The following is a 21580-nucleotide window of genomic DNA, read 5'->3' on the forward strand; positions in this document are numbered from 1 at the left end:
TTTGGTGAGGGACCTTGTCAAAGGCTTTCTGGAAATCTAAGTACACTATGTCCCCTGGATCCCCCTTGTCCACACATTTGTTGACCCCCTCAAAGAACTCTAATAGATTAGTAAGACATGATCTCCTTTTATAGAAACCATGTTGACTTTTGTGCAACAATTTATGTTCTTCTATGTGTCTGACAATTTTAGTCTTTACTATTGTTTCAACTAATTTGTCCGGTACTGATGTTAGACTTACTGGTCTGTAATTGCCAGGATCACCTCTAGAGCCCTTCTTAAAGTTGTTCCTGTCTCCCCCACCCAAGGGCAGAGCTGTCCATCCCCTCCCCCACCAGGAAGGGGTTACTCTGTGCCCCCAGGGCAGCACTGTCCCGATCGGGGGACACTCCTGGCATGAACCAGCTGTTTATTTAATTCCACCTACCACGAGCCAGGAGAATATATAAAAAAAAGACAAAAAACTAAGCTCTTATCAACGTTTTACTTAACTCACTTCAAAAAATTGCAAACTGACAAATGACTCAAAACATTCACAAGGGTGGCTACTGTAAACACAAAGGATGATATTGCCACACCAATGATATCAAAACCAACCCATTTAAAAGTTACAGAGCACTGCACACTGTCCTATGCAAGCCTTCGGGTGTATTGTTTCACTAGGAATGTCACTGACTTTGTGACGACTGACTTCACATTATTATTTGGCCAATAAGGGCAGGGGTGGTATCATGTGTCTTAAAATGCTATGATTTAAAGTCATAAAATTCTAAACTAATGAATTCTAGAGATGGTGCAACTTCAGCTGGAATTAGATGCTTTCACAGTGAATATGCTGGTCTACAGAAAGTTTCAGCTGAGCAAATTTACACATTTTCACAAGTTACTAAAGATCTTGGAAACTGCCAGAGAGCCATTAAAATGTAAAATCACAAGATTCCTCCTCCTTGCCAAAATCTCACATTTGTTCACAAAACCAGGTGAATTCTGCTCCCTGGGCGGAAGGGGGCTACAAACCTGATTTGGCATTAGGTGGAGTTACACATTTACACTTTTGGTGGGGACCACAGCACAGAGGTCCCTGCATTTTAACCAAATAAGAGAAGAAAAAGCAATCTGTTTAGAAGTAGCTCATTAATGTGGGGCAGAGCATCCGTTAATGCTACTAGAACTTAACAGAACCTGCTCTAAAAGAATGTTAGGAAGTTAACAGGTACAATTTTCAAACATTTACTGCCGCAGAGGATTCTGCATTTCCATCCTTGGGAAGCAGCAGCACTTTAGTATAAATTGGGGGAAGGAGGGGGGAAGAGAAGAGAGGAGACTGGCCAGGTCAGGTGTATTCCAAAGAATTATATTTAAGTGGCCCCAGTATCACTTGTGCCACAGCTGAGAACAGACATCCCCATTTGTTACAATGTGTTACACTGCACTGCAGCGAAGGGAAGCACTTTGACCTAGAGGTGCTCATCACCCATCCATAGTTAGAGATCATTTGGGGTGTTCTGCTACAAGAGTCATTTTCTTCAGCACAGAATATTAAAGAAAAAATGTCCCCCTTAGTCAGCAGAAGGTGTTGGTTTTCTATCTGGCCCTACAAGAGAAGACAGGTAGACTGCCACTAGTAAAGACAAAATATCCTGGGACCAACACTGCTACAACACTGTATACTAGTAAAGACATAACTCATAAGAATTTTCAGTGATTTAAGTGGAGTACGGCATTCTTCAGCTTTAAAAGGCATGGTAGTGAATACACAATGGACAAGGAGGGCTGTAATGAGTATGAAAATAGAGCCAAAAATTCACAACACTGTGTATGAAGCTTCGTTTTGGAGCCTGCACTAGCAAAAGCAGTGGCAATAGTCTGGGGGAAACCTATACTGCTCATCATGGATTGGTTTATTTTCTCCTCCTTGACAGTCCCCATAAGAGACAAATAACTTCTAAATAGCAACAATGAAGTATGGAGAAGCAAAGTTACTCGCCCAGTGGCAGAGAAGGCAATCTGTAGGAGATCCATGCTCAGATCACCAGCTTTCTAGCTCTGCTCCCCCATGACACAGCCTTTTTGGGGGGTTGGGGTCAAAGGGATGACTGAAGAAATGAGTCTGTGATACAGGAAGTGTTAGTGCTCCAGGGAATAAACTGGGTGTTCAGACTCTTAAATCACTAGTAGATGCATCTGAAAATAGACTATAATTGGCACTGAGCATTGTTTTTTCAGTTCTAGTTTAGATTATGCTGATTGCTTACAAAGAGATGCATTTAAACAGGGATGTTTCAGAAAACACCACCCTAGATTTATATTGACTTGTTTTACCCTGATCTGATACAATTAATCTATCCAGTTGTCCAATAAAGCCAGCTGAGTTTAGAGCGCTTCCATTGACTTGGGGAGCTGCAAATCTTGTTTTAAAGTACTTAGGGTCACCAGAACTTCTGAACAGTTTTACAGCATGGTATTAACACCACTATGGAGTGTAAAAGGATGATTTAATACATGGTTTGTTCTTCCTCACAGCAAGAAAGAGGTGACAGTAGGAAAAAGGCAAAATATCACATAAGAGTTAAATACTTTTTCTAGGTTTTAAAAAAGTGAACTTGTCAAGTTGTACCTGATGTTTGAGCCTCTGGTGCTGTAAGTTACTCATGCAATAGCAGTACAGTTTGGCACAGTGAGATTCCATTCTCTTCAAACAACCTGCAAGACATTAAGTCTTATGACAAGGTTCATTTCAGTGTTTGCAAAGTGCTCACATAGGGATTTTGTTTAACAAAACCATGATATGCATGCCTTGGCTCCTGCTGTGCTTGGTTCCAGAATCTAGTGCCTGACATTGTAAGAGGCAGCTACTCTTCCCTATAACACAGGGCTCCCATCACCAGTTCGAAAATCTCTCAACCCCAAGTGACAGGTTGAGATCTGCTCTCTACACCCATTCCATGCCCTTGGTGAAAAGCAGTTCCAGCAATGTGGTAGTTTACAACAATATGCTCCTCTAACATTCAAGAATTATTCCCAGAAATTCCCTTACCCATAAGGATTAAAGTTGCACTAGATCAGATGAGGACACCCATCAGAGCCTTGTAGGTGAGCAGAATGACTATATTAAGTAGATTTTAGAATCTAGTCTCAGGTTTATGGTTTCAATTTAAAGTGCTAGTTAGTGGCTCATTTAGTTATTGCTCCCAAGTGATATGGGGCAGATTCTAGTCTTTTGCATGTGTTAATATAGCCTGCAAGCCAAGAGAAATCGCCATTTACTGACATGAAAGCTGTAGGCAGTGACAAGAGACTCCTGAGAAGGCAGCCTACAAAGAGCACTTTCTGTAGTCATATCCATGGTACCGGAATAATCCCAGCCACACTGGATACCTCAGCACTGAGGCAGGAGCGTCATCAGAGGCAGCTAGAAGCAGGTCTGATAGTAGGTAAAGGGCACTGATTCCTTTCCAAGCTCAGTAAACAAGATCTTTGTATTTTTAATGAGTAATTTTAAGACTGTATAAAAGCCAAGTACATACAGTGTCCAAATTAACCCAGTTAAGGATTTGGGGTTGGAGCTATTTCTATATTTTGTTTTCAATGCCAATTTAGGCCCATGTCCATTTTGGTTATTATGGGGTGCCCTTGTTGCACCATAGCTAAGGTTGATTTTTATCCAACCAGGTTGTTTTGATACTAATTATGGATAAAACATCCACAGTTTTTTTCCTATTCATAACCTGAATTTATATCCAATACCAACATATGTCCATTTTATAGCTTAGATTTCTATATGGCCATGATTTCCATACAAGTAGTATGCATTCAGCCTAACTTTGACTTAAAAATGCACAAATAAAATGAAAGCTAGAATTGAACTGAACAAGAAAATTTCCCTGAAGAGATGAGCTGCTTGCTGTACAAGTGTAATCAGTATCAATTTCTGTGTCTTAGAAAAGCACTGGGAAATTTAGGGACTGGATGGCTCAAGAGCCTCCCCTTCAGGTTGCTGGCTCAAGTCTAAAAGTGACCAAAAATAGCCACCATCTCCCAGTTGTTTGGTGGCATGTGTGACATGAGCTGGTGGCCTAGTGGACAGGAGTCTTCACTGCACAATATTACCTCAATCTGGGCAATGTCACAGAGACCAAGAACGAAACGGGCCATGGAGACTGAATCCCCTCTACCCCATCTAAGGAGTTCCATGCCAGGGCAGGATATAGAATGTAGTATTGCTATTGCCCAGGCAGTAGCTGCTCTAGAATAAAGTGGGAGAATTTAGTTCTGCAGAGTGTCAATCCAATGCAATAGCAGCTGTTGCACAGAGATGCTCCCCGAAGGACTGGAACCAACATAGTAGATGAGTTATTGCCATTATGACTTTTATAAACTAGCATCACTGGAAAGCTTGAGTTTTGATGAGAGCAATATGAATTCTGTCATTACTTATGACGATACTGCTTTTGCCATTACGTCAGCAATACCAAGGTTGTTTTTTCTACCCAAGACAGCTGGATACTACTGAGGGAGGAGGGAGAAATGTCAGTTGTTTTTGTGAATGACTTAGGAGTAGGGAATTTTAAGTTGAAATAGCATAATCCATGTTTTTAAGAGGAAACCAGTCCTGTTCACCTTCTGCCGAGTGTCTGCATGCGCGAGACTGGGCTGGTGCAAGAACATTCCTAACAAACTGAAGTGGTCTGCCAAGGGGCACTACAGCTGCAGACACACTCAGCAGTTATTGTTTCAAGTGAGCAGGTTTGGGTTAGGGCAAGGAGCGTCACAGAGACAATGCAGAGTGATGTGTGGGTGCGACTGGGGCTATTGCATCAAAAGCCTCTGCCCTGTGAGCTACCAAAGCATGATTTATTTTGAAATCCAAGCTAGCCCTACAAATTCACATCACAGTGATGTACCCAGCCATGACTGGTTGCCATACTACTTGTACCCACAGGAGACAATTTAGATTACTGTACAACGCTTTTTCTGCTGAAGATTCCCCTCTGCTACTCATGACAGAAAAATTAGAAGGGAAGGAAGTACGATTGCTTACTGGCCTCGGGAGCCAGCTGGATCCAGCTGGATCAGCTCTGACTGATCCAACAGTTCAAAGTCATCCCCTTCTGCATCGGTGTCCAAATCGGAGCTGGAGGTTCTAAGATAGGTTTTTGTGCCTCTCTGGGGATTGTCACTGCATAAGGGGTCTGGCTGAGAGGTTCCTGACAAGGCTAATTGTATCATGCCTCTGGTGACAAATCCAGCTAAGTTATTTGTAAGATTGTTTGCAGAGGGCAGTGCCCCTAGTGGGAGCGCAGGGACAACTTCTTCTTGGTCATATGGGTTACGTAGATCTTCCATGCCTTGAGAGCGGTAAAGGCTGGGAATCCCAATGCTGGTGTCATCTTCATCATCTATTCCAGTCACCTCTGGATTTATGGAAGGGAAGTCAGGGAGATCCCTGGCAAAAGATTCTTCAGGGTCACTGTGACCATCAAGATCTAGAAGGGAAAAAGAAACAGCTGTAAGCTTATGGGCTATCCAAATCCATCAGGCAAGCACGACAGACTGTCATACTGATCCTCTGCAGAGTTCAGCCATCTTTGATGAAATTATTATCATATATAATAAATTATTATAATTATTATCCTGGTCCCCAAATAAACTACCCATTTGCCTCCTCTGACCAAACTACACTTATAGTGTCACTTTCCTTTGGCAGGCATGACCGACAAAAGTTGCTCTCTTAACCAGGAGAGTGAGGATACTGCAGGGGACAGCTAGCGCGGAGAGAAACCATGTCCTCCCAGGCTTCTTTCACAGTCAGCCAGCAGAGGCTACTCAGATGTTGAACCCTCTGGAGATTAAGGATTCAGCTATGAGAGAGTATATTGCACTGGTTTTACTATAGGTGTTACATTTTGAACTGATTTAACTAAACTGGTACAAACCGCTGTGTGGACACTCATCTTGGTTTAAACCAGGCTTACTTCAGTTTCTCTCAAGTTAATTAGGAACTGATTAAGGTAAACCAGAATAAGCATCTACCCAGGAATTTGCATGGGTTTAACTGCCTTGGTTTAAAAGGACACCTTGAGTTAAATCAGTGCAACATTTCCATACTGAAAAGGCTTAGATCATCTGTGTGCCTGCCCTGGCAGATATTTTCTAGTCAGACCATTTTGCAGAAGGCCTGGCCTGACGGCTTAGGCTTACATTCCCTCTTTTGGTAGCTGTAAACAAACTATCTAGGCACCATATGTGGAAACAGGATCTATTCAGACAGGACAAGGAGCTCTTCATCCTGTGGCAGCTAGCAGGCGAACATTATACACCAGAGCTCAATTCTCAGGAAATGCATCTGGTCGATTTTCCTCATTTCCCTCCTCAGCATCCACCACCCTGAAGAGTGGAGTCCCTTTGCCTTTAGGAGGCTGTTTCTTCTCTCTCACCTTCAGATCCCTCCGTCAGTGGAGTCTGTCCCCTTGACAGGTTAAACGTCCCATTCTCAGTGTAGGAAACTTCAGCATCTGAATGCTCAGAGTCGGAGATAGTCAGTTCCTTAGCAACTACAGAATCATCCAGCTTTGAAGCAGAGAAGAAAATATAATTAGAAGAACATCGGCCCTACTGGCTAAGATTGTTTTTGTGCTCCAAGCTAGAAAGATTCCAATGACCCAGCATGACAGGCTCCCACGTGAGACTTGCTTGCTGCATTGCTACCCCTGGGTGGAGAGCACCGTGAAGGAGGGGCATTAGTCCCTAAGGTGTTGGAAGAGGAGGGAGTGTGGTGTGCTGGCTCCACACTGCTCCCCAATACCCTGATGGCCAATTCAGGTGCAACATCTGGCTTGGGACAGGATTGGTAGCAGGGGTGTGGAAAAGGTAACAGAAATACCTTTGAGAGTTGGGTCCTTCAGACTGAAGGACTGGAAAGTTCAAGCTTTTAAAGATACACAGATAAGATGCGAGTTTAATTGAGTGGGTTGAGAGCACTGCAGCCAGACTAATCTCGGAGCACAGGAATGCTTGACAGCGTATGAAAGCCTGCAGCCAGACTCTGCCCAGATGTTCCTCTCCACCCGATACCCTAGGCTTGGGGCCAGAGAGCATTCCAAGGCTGCTGTTTTATCACAAATCTGATTCAGACACACAAAAGCCATCAATGCACTGGAGGCTTTCTTGCTTGACTTTGAAATTTGCAGAGATGCCTGGTTACCTTGGGACAGAATGCAGCAAGTTCTTCTTCACTGTCACTCCCAGCATCAGCAGGCTCCTGGTTCAGCGCTCGCTGGTGCACTGCCATGAGTTAGAGCAGAAATCTCCCATTATTGTCAGGGCAGACAAGGCAACATTTAAGCATAACATTAGGCTGGGCAGAAAGTCACTTCAAATGTAGACCAAAGTGTATCAATCTATCACAGATCAAAAAGCTGTTGTGTTAAACATGGGCTCTACAATTACTGGTTTGGACTGTTGCAGATCTAGTGCCAAATAGAACAAAGCTGAGCAGCAACCTCACATTGGAGAGAGAGGCTACAAACAAAAATCAGCTTTCAACAAGCAACCCTTAGTGCTCTTGCATTCCCATAGCTGAGAAAGGCGAAAGTCTGGGAGCCATTGGGAATTTGTACAAAGCTCTCATCTGAAGCAGGGACCCCATGTAGTTGCACAACTTCATCTCCGTGGAGGAGCTGCGAATATTTGACAACAGAACTCAAATGAATGCTGTACGACACATGCGGTTGCCTTCACGCCCCATGATTGGGGGTTCATGTCAGCAACTGTTTGTAGATTTCAAGGGCTGGCTGTTTGTCTGGTTAGTTTCAGAAACTCTTGGAATCTTACATTGCTTCATTCGTTGCTTTGACATCATGTAGCCTCGAACGCTAAAATCCAACCGCTGCAGAGCTGGCTCCAGCTTCATGTACATGCGTTGCCCCAGTCTGTGGTACACTGTGAGAGGCCATAGCAGGATGAAGAGCACTGAGGTAAATGGGGAAGCTGGTTAGAAACTTGCTTGTGCTACTTGGCAGATCTGTCAATCAAGTGTTTTGGGATGCAGTATACAGATACAAAACTCAGTTTTGCTGTGCTGTATGCACACAATCCAATGCGTCAGAAGCTAGGTAGAGAGCAGTGCAGATCTGTGCTGACTTACTAGAACTAAGATAGCAACCAACATAGTAGAGCATTTACTGCATGTAACTGCCTACAGACATGCACATAGAGCATGTTTGGGACTAGCTGGCCAATCTGTCCTAACACTTTAACATTCTAGCACAAGAGCAACTGCATTTGTCAGAATTTTAGCTGTTCATATCAGCTGCACCTCTGAGTCTATGTTCGAGATACTGCCCCAGCCCTCTGTTTACAATACCTTGTTTGACTGAGGAATGTTGTACTTACGCATAAGGTATGAGAGCAAGAGTCCAGGAATGTACCGGCCCAGAACAGCCAAGAAAGTAAAGACTCCACACACTAAAAGGCAAAACTGGAGGCGTAGGAGAAAGCATGAGTTTCCATAGCATTAAAATAACCGAATCAGGTGACTTCAGCTGGTGTAACTGGATTGTTTTCTTGAGAGTTCCAGGCCAAGAAGCAACAGATCAAATATCAGCAACACTGTTTGGATACTCCGGTCGTCTTAGGCAATCCTATTTCATTAGGATAGGTACCAAAATCTCATTTTAAGTTTTTGTCTATCATCCCAAGACACCGTGGCAATTTAAAGGGAACTTAAGTTACTGATCACTGCTGTAGGTAGGGCAAGATTCTACAGTGTCTGTGCTGACAAGCAAATGTAAGGTTATAGGAGACAGTCCCTTCCAAAAGGAGGGAGTAGGGGCATGTTTCATGAGGCTGCAATCACAGTAATAAGTGTCTAAGTATTCAGCCCCTTCATACTACTCATACAATCACAGTTGTCACTAGGCTAGCACTGGTTCTCTCTTCTATAGGAAGTGAGGGGGGGAAAAAAAATTCTCAAACCACTTCCTGGTTTGGTTTTTAAGTTATTAAAAGCCAGACTCAGAGAAAAAACTGTGAGGTTAATAGCAGACACTTCAGACCAATACCCACAGAAGGAACAGCTACATTTACAGCTAAACAAAATACAATGAAAAACAAGCAAAGTTGCCACCTCCCCGCCCCGCTCGCTTGTATGTTCTATCCCTTTCCACCTCCCTTTTTCAGAGTGGGAGCTCTTCGGGGGCAGGGAACATCTTATGTTTGGAACACATGTACCCATTCTGGATGCTCCTGCAATACAGAGTGGCTGTCTGCATCAAAGATTAGATGCCAAGTGTTTAGTTTGCCCAAGCACGTGTACTCTTACCTTGCCGGGATTTTGCTTTTTGAAAACGAAGAGATTCCTTAAGAAGGTGACCCCAGTAACCCATCCATCAGCTAAATGGTGACACAGCTCCGGCACACTCAGCAACTGAGGGTGTACATAGCCCCAGCTACAGAGAAGGCAGAATAATTAGTGCGCAGGTGTCTACTGAGCCACATGGTGTTACTAAACTGACCTTAATATAGGGCACTCTTCATTACAGAAGCATTACTTCAAGAGCACTTTCTTCCCCCTACACCAGCTGCCCTAAGTCTGGAACACCAGACCTAGCACTTGGAAAAAAATCAAATAGCTAGACCCATCTGCCATTCGATATACACCCCAGTTTTCTTTAAATTACAGACAGCTAATAATTAGCCGAGTACTGCAATTAGAATGCAAGAACTTGCAAATTGTTGGATGTCAAAAGCAGCTGGCAGGCCCCATGTTGTGCAAACTCCCATAGCAATCACATGCATCCGATTAGAGCACACAAGGATTTTGGCGATCACCAACACAGTTTAGACTGAGTTACAGTGAAATGGAGGAAAGCCCTGCTTGAAGCTTCATCTTTTAGTTCAGTTAAGGCTGAGGCAGGGGGATTTAGCCAGTACATGCGAGTTATTTCTTGGTGTTTACACCTCCCCACCCCCCGCAAGAATTCAGTGCCAAGTTTCCAAGGAGCCCTGTGACCTAGTTAGTGGAAATTCGTCGTCACTTTTGAAAGGCTACTTTTGGTAGCGTCTGCTCATGCTCATTAACCTTAGGTCACATGGCATCTGTGCCTTCGGAAGAGTGCTTCCTCCTGTGCCAGGTCACTCGCAAGGGAGAGATGCTTTTTGTGACACTTGATTAGGCGGTTTTCTAACATTTGAGGAGTTTTACAATGTAAACTTTTGAAAGATTGATTTGGCTATTTAGTGCCAGTGAACAACAGAGCAGACAAAAAAAAAGCTAGACTGTTAGGAACCATTAGCAAAGGGATAAATGAGAGAAAATATAATGCCACTATAAAAACCCATCATACACCCACATCTTGAATATTTTGTGCAGTTTTGGTCACACCATCTAAAACAAAAGGCATTAGAACTGGAAACGGTACAGAAAAGGGCAACAAAAGTGATTGGGGTGTAGAACAGCTTCCATACAAGGAGTGATTTAAAAAAAAGAGTGGGATAGTTTAGCTTAGAAAACAGACAACTAAGGGGAGATATGACAGGTCCATAAAATCATGAACGGTGTGGAGAAAATGAATAAGGAAGTGTTATTTACCCCTTCATATAACACCAGAACCAGGGGTCACCCAATGAAATTAATAGGCAGCAGGTTTAAAATGAACAAAAAGTATTTCTTCACACAGTCAACCTGTGGAATTCATTGCCAGGTGATGTTGTGAAGGCCAAAAGTATAACTGGGTTAAAAAAAAAAAACTAGGTATGTTCATGAAGGATAGATTCCTCAATGGCTGTTAGCCAAGATGGCCAGAGACACAATCCATGCTGTGGGTGTCCCTAAACCTCTGACTGCCAGAAGCTGGGATTGGACTGCAGGGGATGGACAGAAATTGCCCTGTTCTGTTCATCCCCTCTGAGACATGAGGCACTGGCCACTGTCAGAAGACAGGATTCCAGGCTAGATGGACCATTGGTCTGACCCAGTCTGGCCATTTCTATGTAAGCTGTGCCTGGAGAGAGGAAAGTACTGTTATGGAGGACAAAACCCCATTTTGTTGTTAATGCTGCACTCAGGGGCTCACTAACCACCAGGGAAGGCTGCAGTAAATCCAGCTCTGGTCAGAGAAGTTTGACAAGTTCTCTTGTTTCAAAAAAGGTTATTCTGTCACACTTGCAAGGAAGCTCTCAATGAACTTTAAAGGTACCACAGAAAACTTTAACGTAGTAGGATCTTTACAAAGCCGACATGAACTTTATTCCTATTTTATACAAGAGGCTGTGTGAGCAGGGAGAGTTCAGTGACTGGCCCAAGGTCATAACAAAAGCTTGTGGCAGAGGCAGAAGAGAACCCCCAATCAATGCTTCCTCTAAAACTGAGCAGATATGACAAGCATGTGCAAAAAATGAGTGAGTTCTGTCATAACAAAGTACCAACACAGCAGCAAACCAGAAGGGGGGGGGGGGGGGGAAAGAGGGATTTAATTAGTGTTCCATACCTCTCATTGTCCAATTCGTCAGATCTTGCCACTAAAATATTAAGAACAGACACTGAATTAGTTACAAGGAATTTTTCAGTAAGAATGCTTAGCTAATGGAAATTTGACTAAAACTTGTACGAGGTTGGGAAATAACCAGCGTGATTGATAAAGGTAATTAACCAAAAATCCGTTGTTCTGCATCATATTCTCATAGGACAGCCTGAGACAGCCCTCCCCCTGTGTCACAACAGGTACCATTAGAGAGAGTGACTGGATGGCAATTCTGTTCTGCAAATCACCAATAGCTCATTTTAGTCTTAACAACAAGCAAGAACTACCAGTCCTGTTTCAAAATGCAGCCTACATACCTGTTACTATACTGGGTGTGCTGAGGGATGGACGATTTGCTCATAATTCAGAGACATCCAGGAGAGCCTTACTTCCTGGACTGGGGTTGATAAGTGACCCAGGGACAGGCTAGCTTAGAGAACTGACACAGCTTGGAGCTATTGAGGGACTTGAATATACAACCCCCAAGATAAGTAGAAACAATTAGCAGCACACAGCCACCATAAGCCTGCCTACCTTCCAAAGAAAGTTGATGCCTGAAACCACTGCCAGCTTCTATGCCTCAGCTTGTGTTGTCTCTTGGAAGACAATATTAGTGCTTATCACCTAACCTCAACTAGCTAGCCAGAGAGTTACCCCTGGGGAGCCTGCAGATCACACACCGATTTATTTTTAGGGTGGTGAATGGGCTGTGCATCAAATCTTATGTGTTCAAGGCAAGGATGGCTGAGTTCTACATTAGAGCTGGTGATTTACTGAACACTTTGGTATTCAAGTAACTGACAGTTCTTGACAATTCCGCCCCTCTCAGAATCTCTATAATGAGGCTGGGTCTCTGACAACCATTTATTACCTTACAAACCCTCAAACAATTTCCAGTGTGTTCAAACGAGAAAACCAATCCAGTCCTATTCTGCAAGCTCTTATTCCTTAAACTGGAAGCTCATTAGGGCAGACTTGTGTCTTCTGTGCAGTCAATGTATTGTGGGCACTACTAGAATATTAAATTGTGTCATTGACTGGCTCCTCACCTAAGCTAGCTACTGGGAGGAGCCAAGTTTGGGGAGATGCTAAGCCCCACCCCTCTGAGGAGGCACCTCCTTCTGTTTGAGATTCTCAGCTGAAAACCATCTCTTGGCATTAGGCACCTTGTGCAAGGAGAGGAAGAGAAGGAGGAAGACCCCCCTCAGAACTTTTAGCCAAGTGGTTAAGGCCCTCAAACTGGGGGGTTTCCACACCTCAGATAACCCCTCCCCTTACACCTCGGGGGGGGGAAGGAGGGATTTGAACTGGGATCTGCAGCCTCTCAGGTAAGGGCCATAAATACTGGGCTACAGGATACTCTGATGGGGGCTACCTCACCATGCAAAAATAATTTTTAAAACTCATTGGGCCAGAAAGCAACACAACTGCCCGCACAAACACACAGGCATGAGAATGACTTGCAGCCTAGTGGGTCAAGCACTCACCAGGAAGTGGAAGACCCAGGATCCAGTCCTCCTGTACCAACAACTTTTTGTATTTATTCACTGTGGAACAGCTTCATTGGGGGAGAGAGAGAGAGCGCGCATCTCCCATCAGGATCACATAGCTCAGAGATTAGAGCACTCACCTGAAAGGTAGTAGATCCCTGTTCAAATTCTCTCCTGCACAGCTGGGGGGGAGACTTGAACCAGTGGCTCTCCCACATTCCAGGTGAGTAGCCTAACCGCTGGGCTAAAAGTTATGAGGGAAGCCCTCCTTCACATTTGTGGCCCACTCTGAGGCAATTTAACAGATCGGGCTCCACAGGCAAGCTAAGCAGGGGGCAGATCACCTTTCCCCAGTTTGGGCATTGCACTGGGGCTGAGCTGTTCACATGGGGCTTCAGTGCACATGCTCAGGGGCAAAAACCTAGGCATCTAGTGAACTTTTACGGCAAAAGCTTAGGTGCTGAGTGAGTTTAGGTACATGCAGGGTTTGGCAGCAGCTCTGCAGAGATTTTGTGAATCCCCATGGATTCTGGTTCTGGAATTTACCCACATGAGTCCTATTCTGAATCTAGCCCTTTGTGACTCTGAGGTATATTTAAAGCCAAATGGTGCAGAGAAAGAGGGTGTGGTGGGAAGTTGAGAAACAGGTGTCATTTTCAGGGGCCAGCTCTAACTGCAGCATCTTACCTTTAATTTCAGGCCAGATTTTATTCTTCCATTGATCTAAACAAACTATTATTATCAGGCCAAATGCAACCAAGAACACCAGCCGAAGGGAAGTCAGTGCCAAAAAACTGCAAAAAAAGAAGCAGAGAAAGAGTCCACAGTGAGCACATGGGTCTGTTTCTACTGTTGTACCAGGCCTCTCAATTAGCAGCTCTAGTTAAGTGCACTGACCAACTGGGTTGGGTGAAATAATAAAATAGCTCTTTGGTCTTTGGGGGCAGCAGACATCTCAAATCAAGATTGGTATCAGATCTAATGGAACTGGATATTCTTGTTACTTAGGTGTTTGGAGCTCACCCTGATTTATAATTTTATATTTACGTTGAAGACACCAGTTTTATCTTACTCTCTTGAATGAACAGAGTGTACAGCAACTAACCACCGCAGCAAGGCAGTATGAGAAGAGTGATGTTTGCATCACTATAGTTAGTCTATCAGCATTTCCACAAGCCACACTGACATTAAAGATGCTTGGCTTTGTGCACTAGTCAGGATCTGGCAGATGCCTCCAATTCCGAGTCAAAGTGGTTTTTGAATTAATCAAGAATTGGGAGATGCAAAACCATTTTATTCGTGAATGTTCTTCGTCTTGTATCTATTGCACCTCAGACTAACCAGCCACCCTGGAAAGTGTTGTATGATGGAGGAAGGGAGGTCAACCAGTCCTCCACTCACCTAGCCGGGGTAGTAGGAGTGGTTGTTTTTACACCAAGTTGCCTCTAGAACTTTAAAAAAAGTTTCATGTTTGTTCAGGGTTTCTGTGCCCACAGCCTCAGTTTACAGCTAGTCTGGTGGAGGCCATCAGTGGTCCCAAGGCACAAACTGTCAACCTTCCTCCCCACTTTCTCTTTTAAAAGGTAGTTAGTTTTGAGTATTGAGGTTTTCTGCTTGCAGACGGGTCCCTCCCTGAGTTTCCTACTCCCTACACAGAATCCTGAACTTAATGGTGCTCATCTGGAATTATCAGCTGCTAAAAAGACTCTAAAAGAGTTAACAGTTTGACACCAGTACCCCTAATTCCCATCTTCCTCAGCTGCTGAAATAGCTCACAAGCTCAATGTCTGTCCAGTCTTTTCAGCTTCCCCTCAGGCTATTAACTAAATCAGTCAAATGGTAAAACTAACGGATTTTGTAGCGATTATTGCTTAATTATGACAATAGTAAGGTTCAGTACCAAAGCTCTTATCTATTTTTAATCATACAGACTGTTCAGGACATGTGTTTGTCTAGCATAAAGCATCAGCTGGTAGGGCCAAGCAAGTGACAGGTCCCATAGAGGGAATTCACAGGGCAAAGATCAGGCAAAAAGACAAGTCACATTTAGCACTAAAAAATGCTTGCGGATTGATTAAGGACAGAAAACTGATCGAATCAGAAGAAATGCTGTGTAGCTTATCTCAATATGGCTATTTCCCCACTTGTGCTCAAATAGCATGGTCAGACCATGATACAATGCCAGTTAGAGTTTAAAATCCATAATCCATACCAAAACAAGCAGACATTCCAGTAGCTTAAGAAACTAAAGAATTACACCCTCTACAAATTCAAAAGAAGTTAAAAAGACTGGGACTGTTCAGGTTAGAAAAGTGACAACTAAGGAGAGGGATATGACAGAGGTCTATAAAATCATGAATAGGATGGAGACAGTGAATCAGGAAGTCTTATTTACTCCTTCCCATGATTCAAGGACCAGGGGGTCACCCAATGAAATGAACAGGCGGCAGGTTTAAAAAAAACAAAAACAAAAAACTTACATACATAACAAATTTCAGAGTAGCAGCCGTGTTAGTCTGTATTCGCAAAAAGAAAAGGAGTACTTGTGGCACCTTAGAGACTAACAAATTTATTTGAGCATAAGCTTTTCATGAGCTACAGCTCACTTCATCGGATGCATCCGATGAAGTAAGCTGTAGCTCACGAAAGCTTATGCTCCAATAAATTTGTTAATACATAACAAAGTACTTCTTCACAAAACCCACAATAAGTCTTTGTATCTCATTGCCAGGGGATGTTGTGAAGGCCAGAATTATAACTGGGTTGAAAAAAAAATTAGATAAGTTTGTGGAGGATCATCCTCCAAGTCAGGGATGCAACCAGATGTCCTGTGCCCCCTTAAACCTCTGACTGCCAGCAGCTGGAACTGCATGACGGGATAGATCACTCAATAACTGCCCTCCTTCTGGGTCATTCCCTCTGAAGTATCTGACACTGACCACTGGTGGAAGACAGGATACTGGGCTAGATAGACCACTGATCTGACCAGTATGGCCATTCTTACATTGTGTTCTGGCTCAGTTCTGCACTAGATTTCTCCCCACCCTGTGTGATATTTTGTAAGATGTGAATCCAGTTTCGGAAGAAAAGCAGATCATTTAAATTCCCCAGCCCAAGGTTCAAATATTCAGCAGTCAATAAGGCAACATGAATAAGCTGCACTGAAATCCATCCAGACAAATACACAGTGCAAGAAGTACATGCACAAAGGAAAGCAACAGAAATGGTTGAATTCTGAAGACTGGCTACATGCCTAGAAGAATCAGATTGGGACACCAGGAAAAATACAGCAACAAGACAGATGCATGTAGCGTATTTTTGTTTTTATAAGAAAACGAACAAAGGCCAATTATTGCTTAGCAATCATTAACTACAGCTAAGTGGGTCTACGCAGTCATTTGATTAGGAGCAAATGCTGACAGTTTATCCCCTTCCCAAATGGTGGTTTAAATCTGGAGATTATTTGTTGAAAACCCAGAGAAACAGATCTCTATCAAGCACTCTTACAACTACAATACCCACCTGCTGAAGTGAAGAAACAGATTGACAGAGCCAGAAGAGTACCCAGAAGTCACCTACTACAGGACAGGCCCAACAAAGAAAATAACAGAACGCCACTAGCCATCACCTTCAGCCCCCAACTAAAACCTCTCCAATGCATCATCAAGGATCTACAACCTATCCTGAAGGATGACCCATCACTCTCACAGATCTTGGGAGACAGGCCAGTCCTTGCTTACAGACAGCCCCCCAACCTGAAGCAAATACTCACCAGCAACCACACACCAGAACCACTAACCCAGGAACCTATCCTTGCAACAAAGCCCGTTTCCAACTGTGTCCACATATCTATTCAGGGGACACCATCATAGGGCCTAATCACATCAGCCACACTATCAGAGGCTCATTCACCTGCACATCTACCAATGTGATATATGCCATCATGTGCCAGCAATGCCCCTCTGCCATGTACATTGGTCAAACTGGACAGTCTCTACGTAAAAGAATAAATGGACACAAATCAGACGTCAAGAATTGTAACATTCAACAACCAGTCGGAGAACACTTCAATCTCTCTGGTCACTCAATTACAGACCTGAGAGTGGCTATCCTTCAACAAAAAAACTTCAGAAACAGACTCCAACGAGAGACTGCTGAATTGGAATTAATTTGCAAACTGGATACAATTAACTTAGGCTTGAATAGAGACTGGGAATGGATGAGTCATTACACAAAGTAAAACTATTTCCCCATGTTATTTCCCCCACTGTTCCTCAGATGTTCTTGTCAGCTGCTGGAAATGGCCCACCTTGATTATCACCACAAAAAGTTTTCTTCCTCCCCCCCCCCCCTCCTGCTGGTAATAATTCATCTTAAGTGATCACTCTCCTTACAGTGTGTATGATAAAACCCATTGTTTCATGTTCTCTGTGTATGTATATAAATCTCCCCACTGTATTTTCCACTGAATGCATCCGATGAAGTGAGCTGTAGCTCACAAAAGCTTATGCTCAAATAAATTTGTTCGTCTCCAAGGTGCCACGAGTACTCCTTTTCTTTTTGCGAATACAGACTAACACGGCTGCTACTCTGAAACCTGCACAGAAGAGGTAATTTCACATAAGCCTTCCTACCATGGCCGGGTATTAGACAAACACCACAATTCAGTGCTGTCAAAACAAGAGCATGTGACCAGCCACTTATGGTTATAAAGGATCATCCAATGAAAGCAGTTCCTCCTGAGACACGCAGCACATACTCAAAAAGAAAAGGAGTACTTGTGGCACCTTGGAGACTAACAAATTTATCTGAGCATAAGCTTTCGTGAGCTACAGCTCACTTCATCGGATGCATTCAGTGCAAAATACAGTATACTGATTCCCCTCCCTCAGGGCACTTCACAATTCCCTCCTGGAGGAAATGCAGATGGAAATCACAATGGAAGAGTAAAACCAAACTAATGAGGTATTTGGATACCACGGAGGAACACAGTGCATGAAGCTATGAAGATAATTTATCTATGAAGATAAGCCTGTAGCTTAAATATCAGGGATCATTTAAGCCCCTCAACATAGTCACGTTATCTGTATAAACACCATAACGAGAGCGTGTTCCAAGAACTCCAGCAGAGTTATGGTTCCATACGGAGACAACTTCTCTTTTAGGCATTTTTATATTAGAACTTTAAACAAACATGAAGCTTAGTACCCTCTTCACAAGACATGCATTAATAATTACTTCCCCGTTGCCCTCCCAACCAGCCTGTCCATTATAATGTGCTACAGCCACCCACAGCTACTCCTGCCACTGCAGCTGCTACTTGCTATGTCAGTGTTCAGAGAATGACAATGGTACTTCCAGGCAGTGGCAACTTTGAAAAATTACTGTGTCTCACTACTTCATTCCCTGCCATACATGCGACTCCCAGTTAGTCCTTTGTGGGGCCCCCGGAGCCACATATTGAGATTGAATTTATGAGATCACTGCAATAACTAGTCAACATAGAAGCAAGTTAACAGATTTCAACAGTTACTTTGGGCAAAAAAGAAAAGGAGTACTTGTGGCACCTTAGAGACTAACAAATTTATCTGAGCATAAGCTTTTGTGAGCTACAGCTCACTTCATCGGATGCATTGATGAATGCATCCGATGAAGTGAGCTGTAGCTCACGAAAGCTTATGCTCAGATAAATTTGTTAGTCTCTAAGGTGCCACAAGTACTCCTTTTCTTTTTTGTGAATACAGACTAACACGGCTGCTACTCTGAAACCTGTTACTTTGGGCAACTGTTCCCAATTTTGAACAGTCACACTGACAGAAACAAGTTACCACCCAGTACTATCAGAGTGATAACTGGGTAAAGGATTGTACAGTAAAGCCTTCTGAACGTGTTTTTATGTGCTCCTCCTCCTGCTGCCATGAGTGTAAAACGAGTTCAAACAGCATTGCTTTTGTAACACTGCCTGGAGATTAAACAGACTCTGAAAACTGCCAGATGAGACAGCCTTCTGATTAACAAATTAAACATCTGGAAGCCCAAGCTGATCAACAGGAAACCCTGTTATACATTTCCTACTTTTTGTGAATGCTATTTCTCAGTGGAGACCTCGACATGAACATTATGTGCTAGAAAGGGCTCCCAGTGTCAGCCACTTTGAATCTTCCCTCTTCCTAATCATGTGACTTTTGCCAGTAGGTGCCTACTCAAGGGTTCCAGGCACTTCAGGAGTGGGACCCCCCCCCATCGACAATACTCACACTTACACTGCTGAATTCTATTGCTTTTAGTCTAACTTGAGAATTGTTTCTTACATGAAATTGCCAGCTGGTCAAGGCTTTGCTAGAACACAGCTAGATGGACTTTGCTTCATTTCATCTATTAAGATTAACTGTTACTTTATCTCCCATTTCTTTGTTATTTAGAAGATGCAGGGCCAGACCCAGTGGCCTAAATTGTAGTCAATTTCACTATGAAGGGCTGGTTCCCCACAACTCTTATGCTCAGCCCCTGGAGGGCAGATCTGCACTTGTAATTTCCCAGACAGCAATCCTCTTTGATTAACTTAATAGCATTGACTCAGGCTCCCTTTGGACCTCATCATTCTGTCACAGTCAGAAGGCTGGCGACTGATGTAGGATGTGGAAAATCCCCAGGGAGGTGAGGGGAAGGAGGAAGAGAACAGTGTTACAACCATCACAAAAGGATTTTCTCTTGTTTCAAGTCAGGCCCCCCACAGCTGCACGAGGCTGTTGGAAGACCATAGCCAGAGCTATGAAAATATCTTGTGACCGATAAAGTCAAAACCAGCCTACCAGTCCATCCTGGGCTTCAAACTAGAGATACAAACCCACTGCATTGTTGTGAGTAATGTAATCTTGAAATTCTATCATCTTGGAAACATTTTACGTTTAGACTCGGCAGAACAGAATTTTTGCCATTATGTTTGGATACTTGAGCTGTAGGTTAGCAGCCTATTCTTTTTAGCAGCACATGCTTAAATGCCACAAACCTAAACTCAGATGACTAGCTGCAGCCATTTAACAGCAGTCAGAATTAGTTTACTGAAAGACACTTGAAGAGGGTCCTGTGCCAAGAACAGCTGTTAAGGAAGTAGTTCCAGAGACTACCAGAAACATACACCACTGACCCAAACTAATCACACTTTATTGGAGCAGCTCAATCTCCAACATCTCTCTACTGGAGAAAGATCAATGCATTTGTCTCTCTGTAGGAGAAGAGGAAACGGCTATTTACATGAACTAACCAGCACAACTGCCAAAGACTCAAGAACTTCATGTGGCCTGTTGACTCAGTTCATGAGCTTCCACTCAACGTAACAGATTCATGCATCCGATGAAGTGAGCTGTAGCTCACGAAAGCTTATGCTCTAATAAATTTGTTAGTCTCTAAGGTGCCACAAGTCCTCCTTTTCTTTTTGCGAATACAGACTAACACGGCTGCTGCTCTGAAACCAGATTTTACCAAGTTGCTGACAGGACCATTCGACTCTAATCGCACAAACATTAAATTAGGTTTAGTTTAGACTTAAAGTAGAAGCCGGCCATTGCCGTCAGAAAACTGCATGCACAGGACATTCGTGCCCTAGACCAGGGGCTCGCCAACTTTTGCCGTGGTGACCCCTTTTCACACAGCAAGCCCCTGAGCGCGACCCCCCCTTATAAATTTAAAGCGCTTTACATATAAAGTGTATTTAACACCATTATAAAGGCTGGTGGTGAAGCGAGGTTCGGGGTGCAGGCGGACAGCTCGGGACCCCTCAGGCGGTAACCCCCCGGCTGGGAACCCCGGCCCGAGGCCCGGCCAGTCCCTAAGCAAACCCCTGGCCCTGGGCACGGACCCCGCCCGCAGCCCCCTGAGGGAACAGGAGTCTGGCGCGCCAAGCTGGCCGCTGGTTCCCCACCGCCGGGTGCCAGGGCTCGGGCTCCGAGTCTCCCGCAGGCCGCCCGGCGGGAAGGCGGCCGCGGCCCCGGCCGCGTCACACGGGCCCCGGCCTGAGGGCCCGGCGGGGGGCGAGAGCCAGGAGGGCGCGGGGCACCCGAGTTCGCCCGGGCTCGTCGCCAGGCTCCGCAGCGCCCCGAGCCGGCTCCCGAGAGACCCGCCGCCGCGGGCCCCGACCCCCGGCCCGAACCAAGCGCCCCGCGGCGGCCCCCGCCCGGCCTCTCTCACCAGAAGGCGCCGTGCGCGCCCGCCCAGCCCAGCGCGCTGCGGCCCGGCCGCTCCCAGACCAGCGCGGCCTGCAGCGCGCTCAGCAGCGGCTCGTAGGGCCCGAGCCGGGCCCGCAGGGCGGCGCTCAGCGCTCGCACCCGCCGCTCCCGCTCGCCCGCCCGGCTCCCTCCGGCCGCCGCCGCCATCGCCTCCCCGCCAGGGGAGCGACATCCGCTCCGCGCCCGCACGTCACAGGCGGCGCGGGTCAGCCCTGCCCCGTCGCGGGGTCACCCGCCGCCGCGCGCGGCCACCGGCATGGCGGACCCCACTGGGGAAATCCTGAGCGCAGCCATCTTGCTATACGGAAAGCCGGCGGCTTCCTACTGCGCAGGCGCCACCCGA

The 21580-nt window shown here is 44.9% G+C and overlaps 1 protein-coding gene across 2 annotated transcripts; it reads right to left on the reverse strand.

Annotated features, from left to right (window-relative positions):
• Positions 1-472: 472 nt before the first annotated feature.
• RETREG3 (reticulophagy regulator family member 3) lies at positions 473-21520 on the reverse strand. Of its 2 annotated transcripts, none has more exons than XR_006277289.1 (10): positions 21200-21517; positions 13700-13806; positions 11490-11520; positions 9323-9449; positions 8395-8479; positions 7834-7971; positions 7205-7284; positions 6438-6570; positions 1330-5486; positions 473-1009 (listed from the first exon to the last, which is right to left on the reverse strand). XR_006277289.1 is itself a non-coding variant. In XM_038385210.2 (10 exons), the coding sequence occupies exons 1-10, from the start codon at positions 21382-21384 to the stop codon at positions 2646-2648; spliced, it is 1389 nt and encodes a 462-aa protein (XP_038241138.1). In that variant the 5' UTR covers positions 21385-21520; the 3' UTR covers positions 473-2645. The 2 variants fall into 2 exon arrangements, 1 of the variants encoding a protein (XP_038241138.1); XM_038385210.2 differs by having other exon boundaries at positions 473-2703; positions 5042-5486; positions 21200-21520.
• Between the last annotated feature and the right edge of the window lie 60 nt (positions 21521-21580).

Source organism: Dermochelys coriacea, chromosome 27 (assembly GCF_009764565.3).
Source record: "Dermochelys coriacea isolate rDerCor1 chromosome 27, rDerCor1.pri.v4, whole genome shotgun sequence".
Classification (NCBI taxonomy): Eukaryota; Metazoa; Chordata; order Testudines; family Dermochelyidae; genus Dermochelys; species Dermochelys coriacea.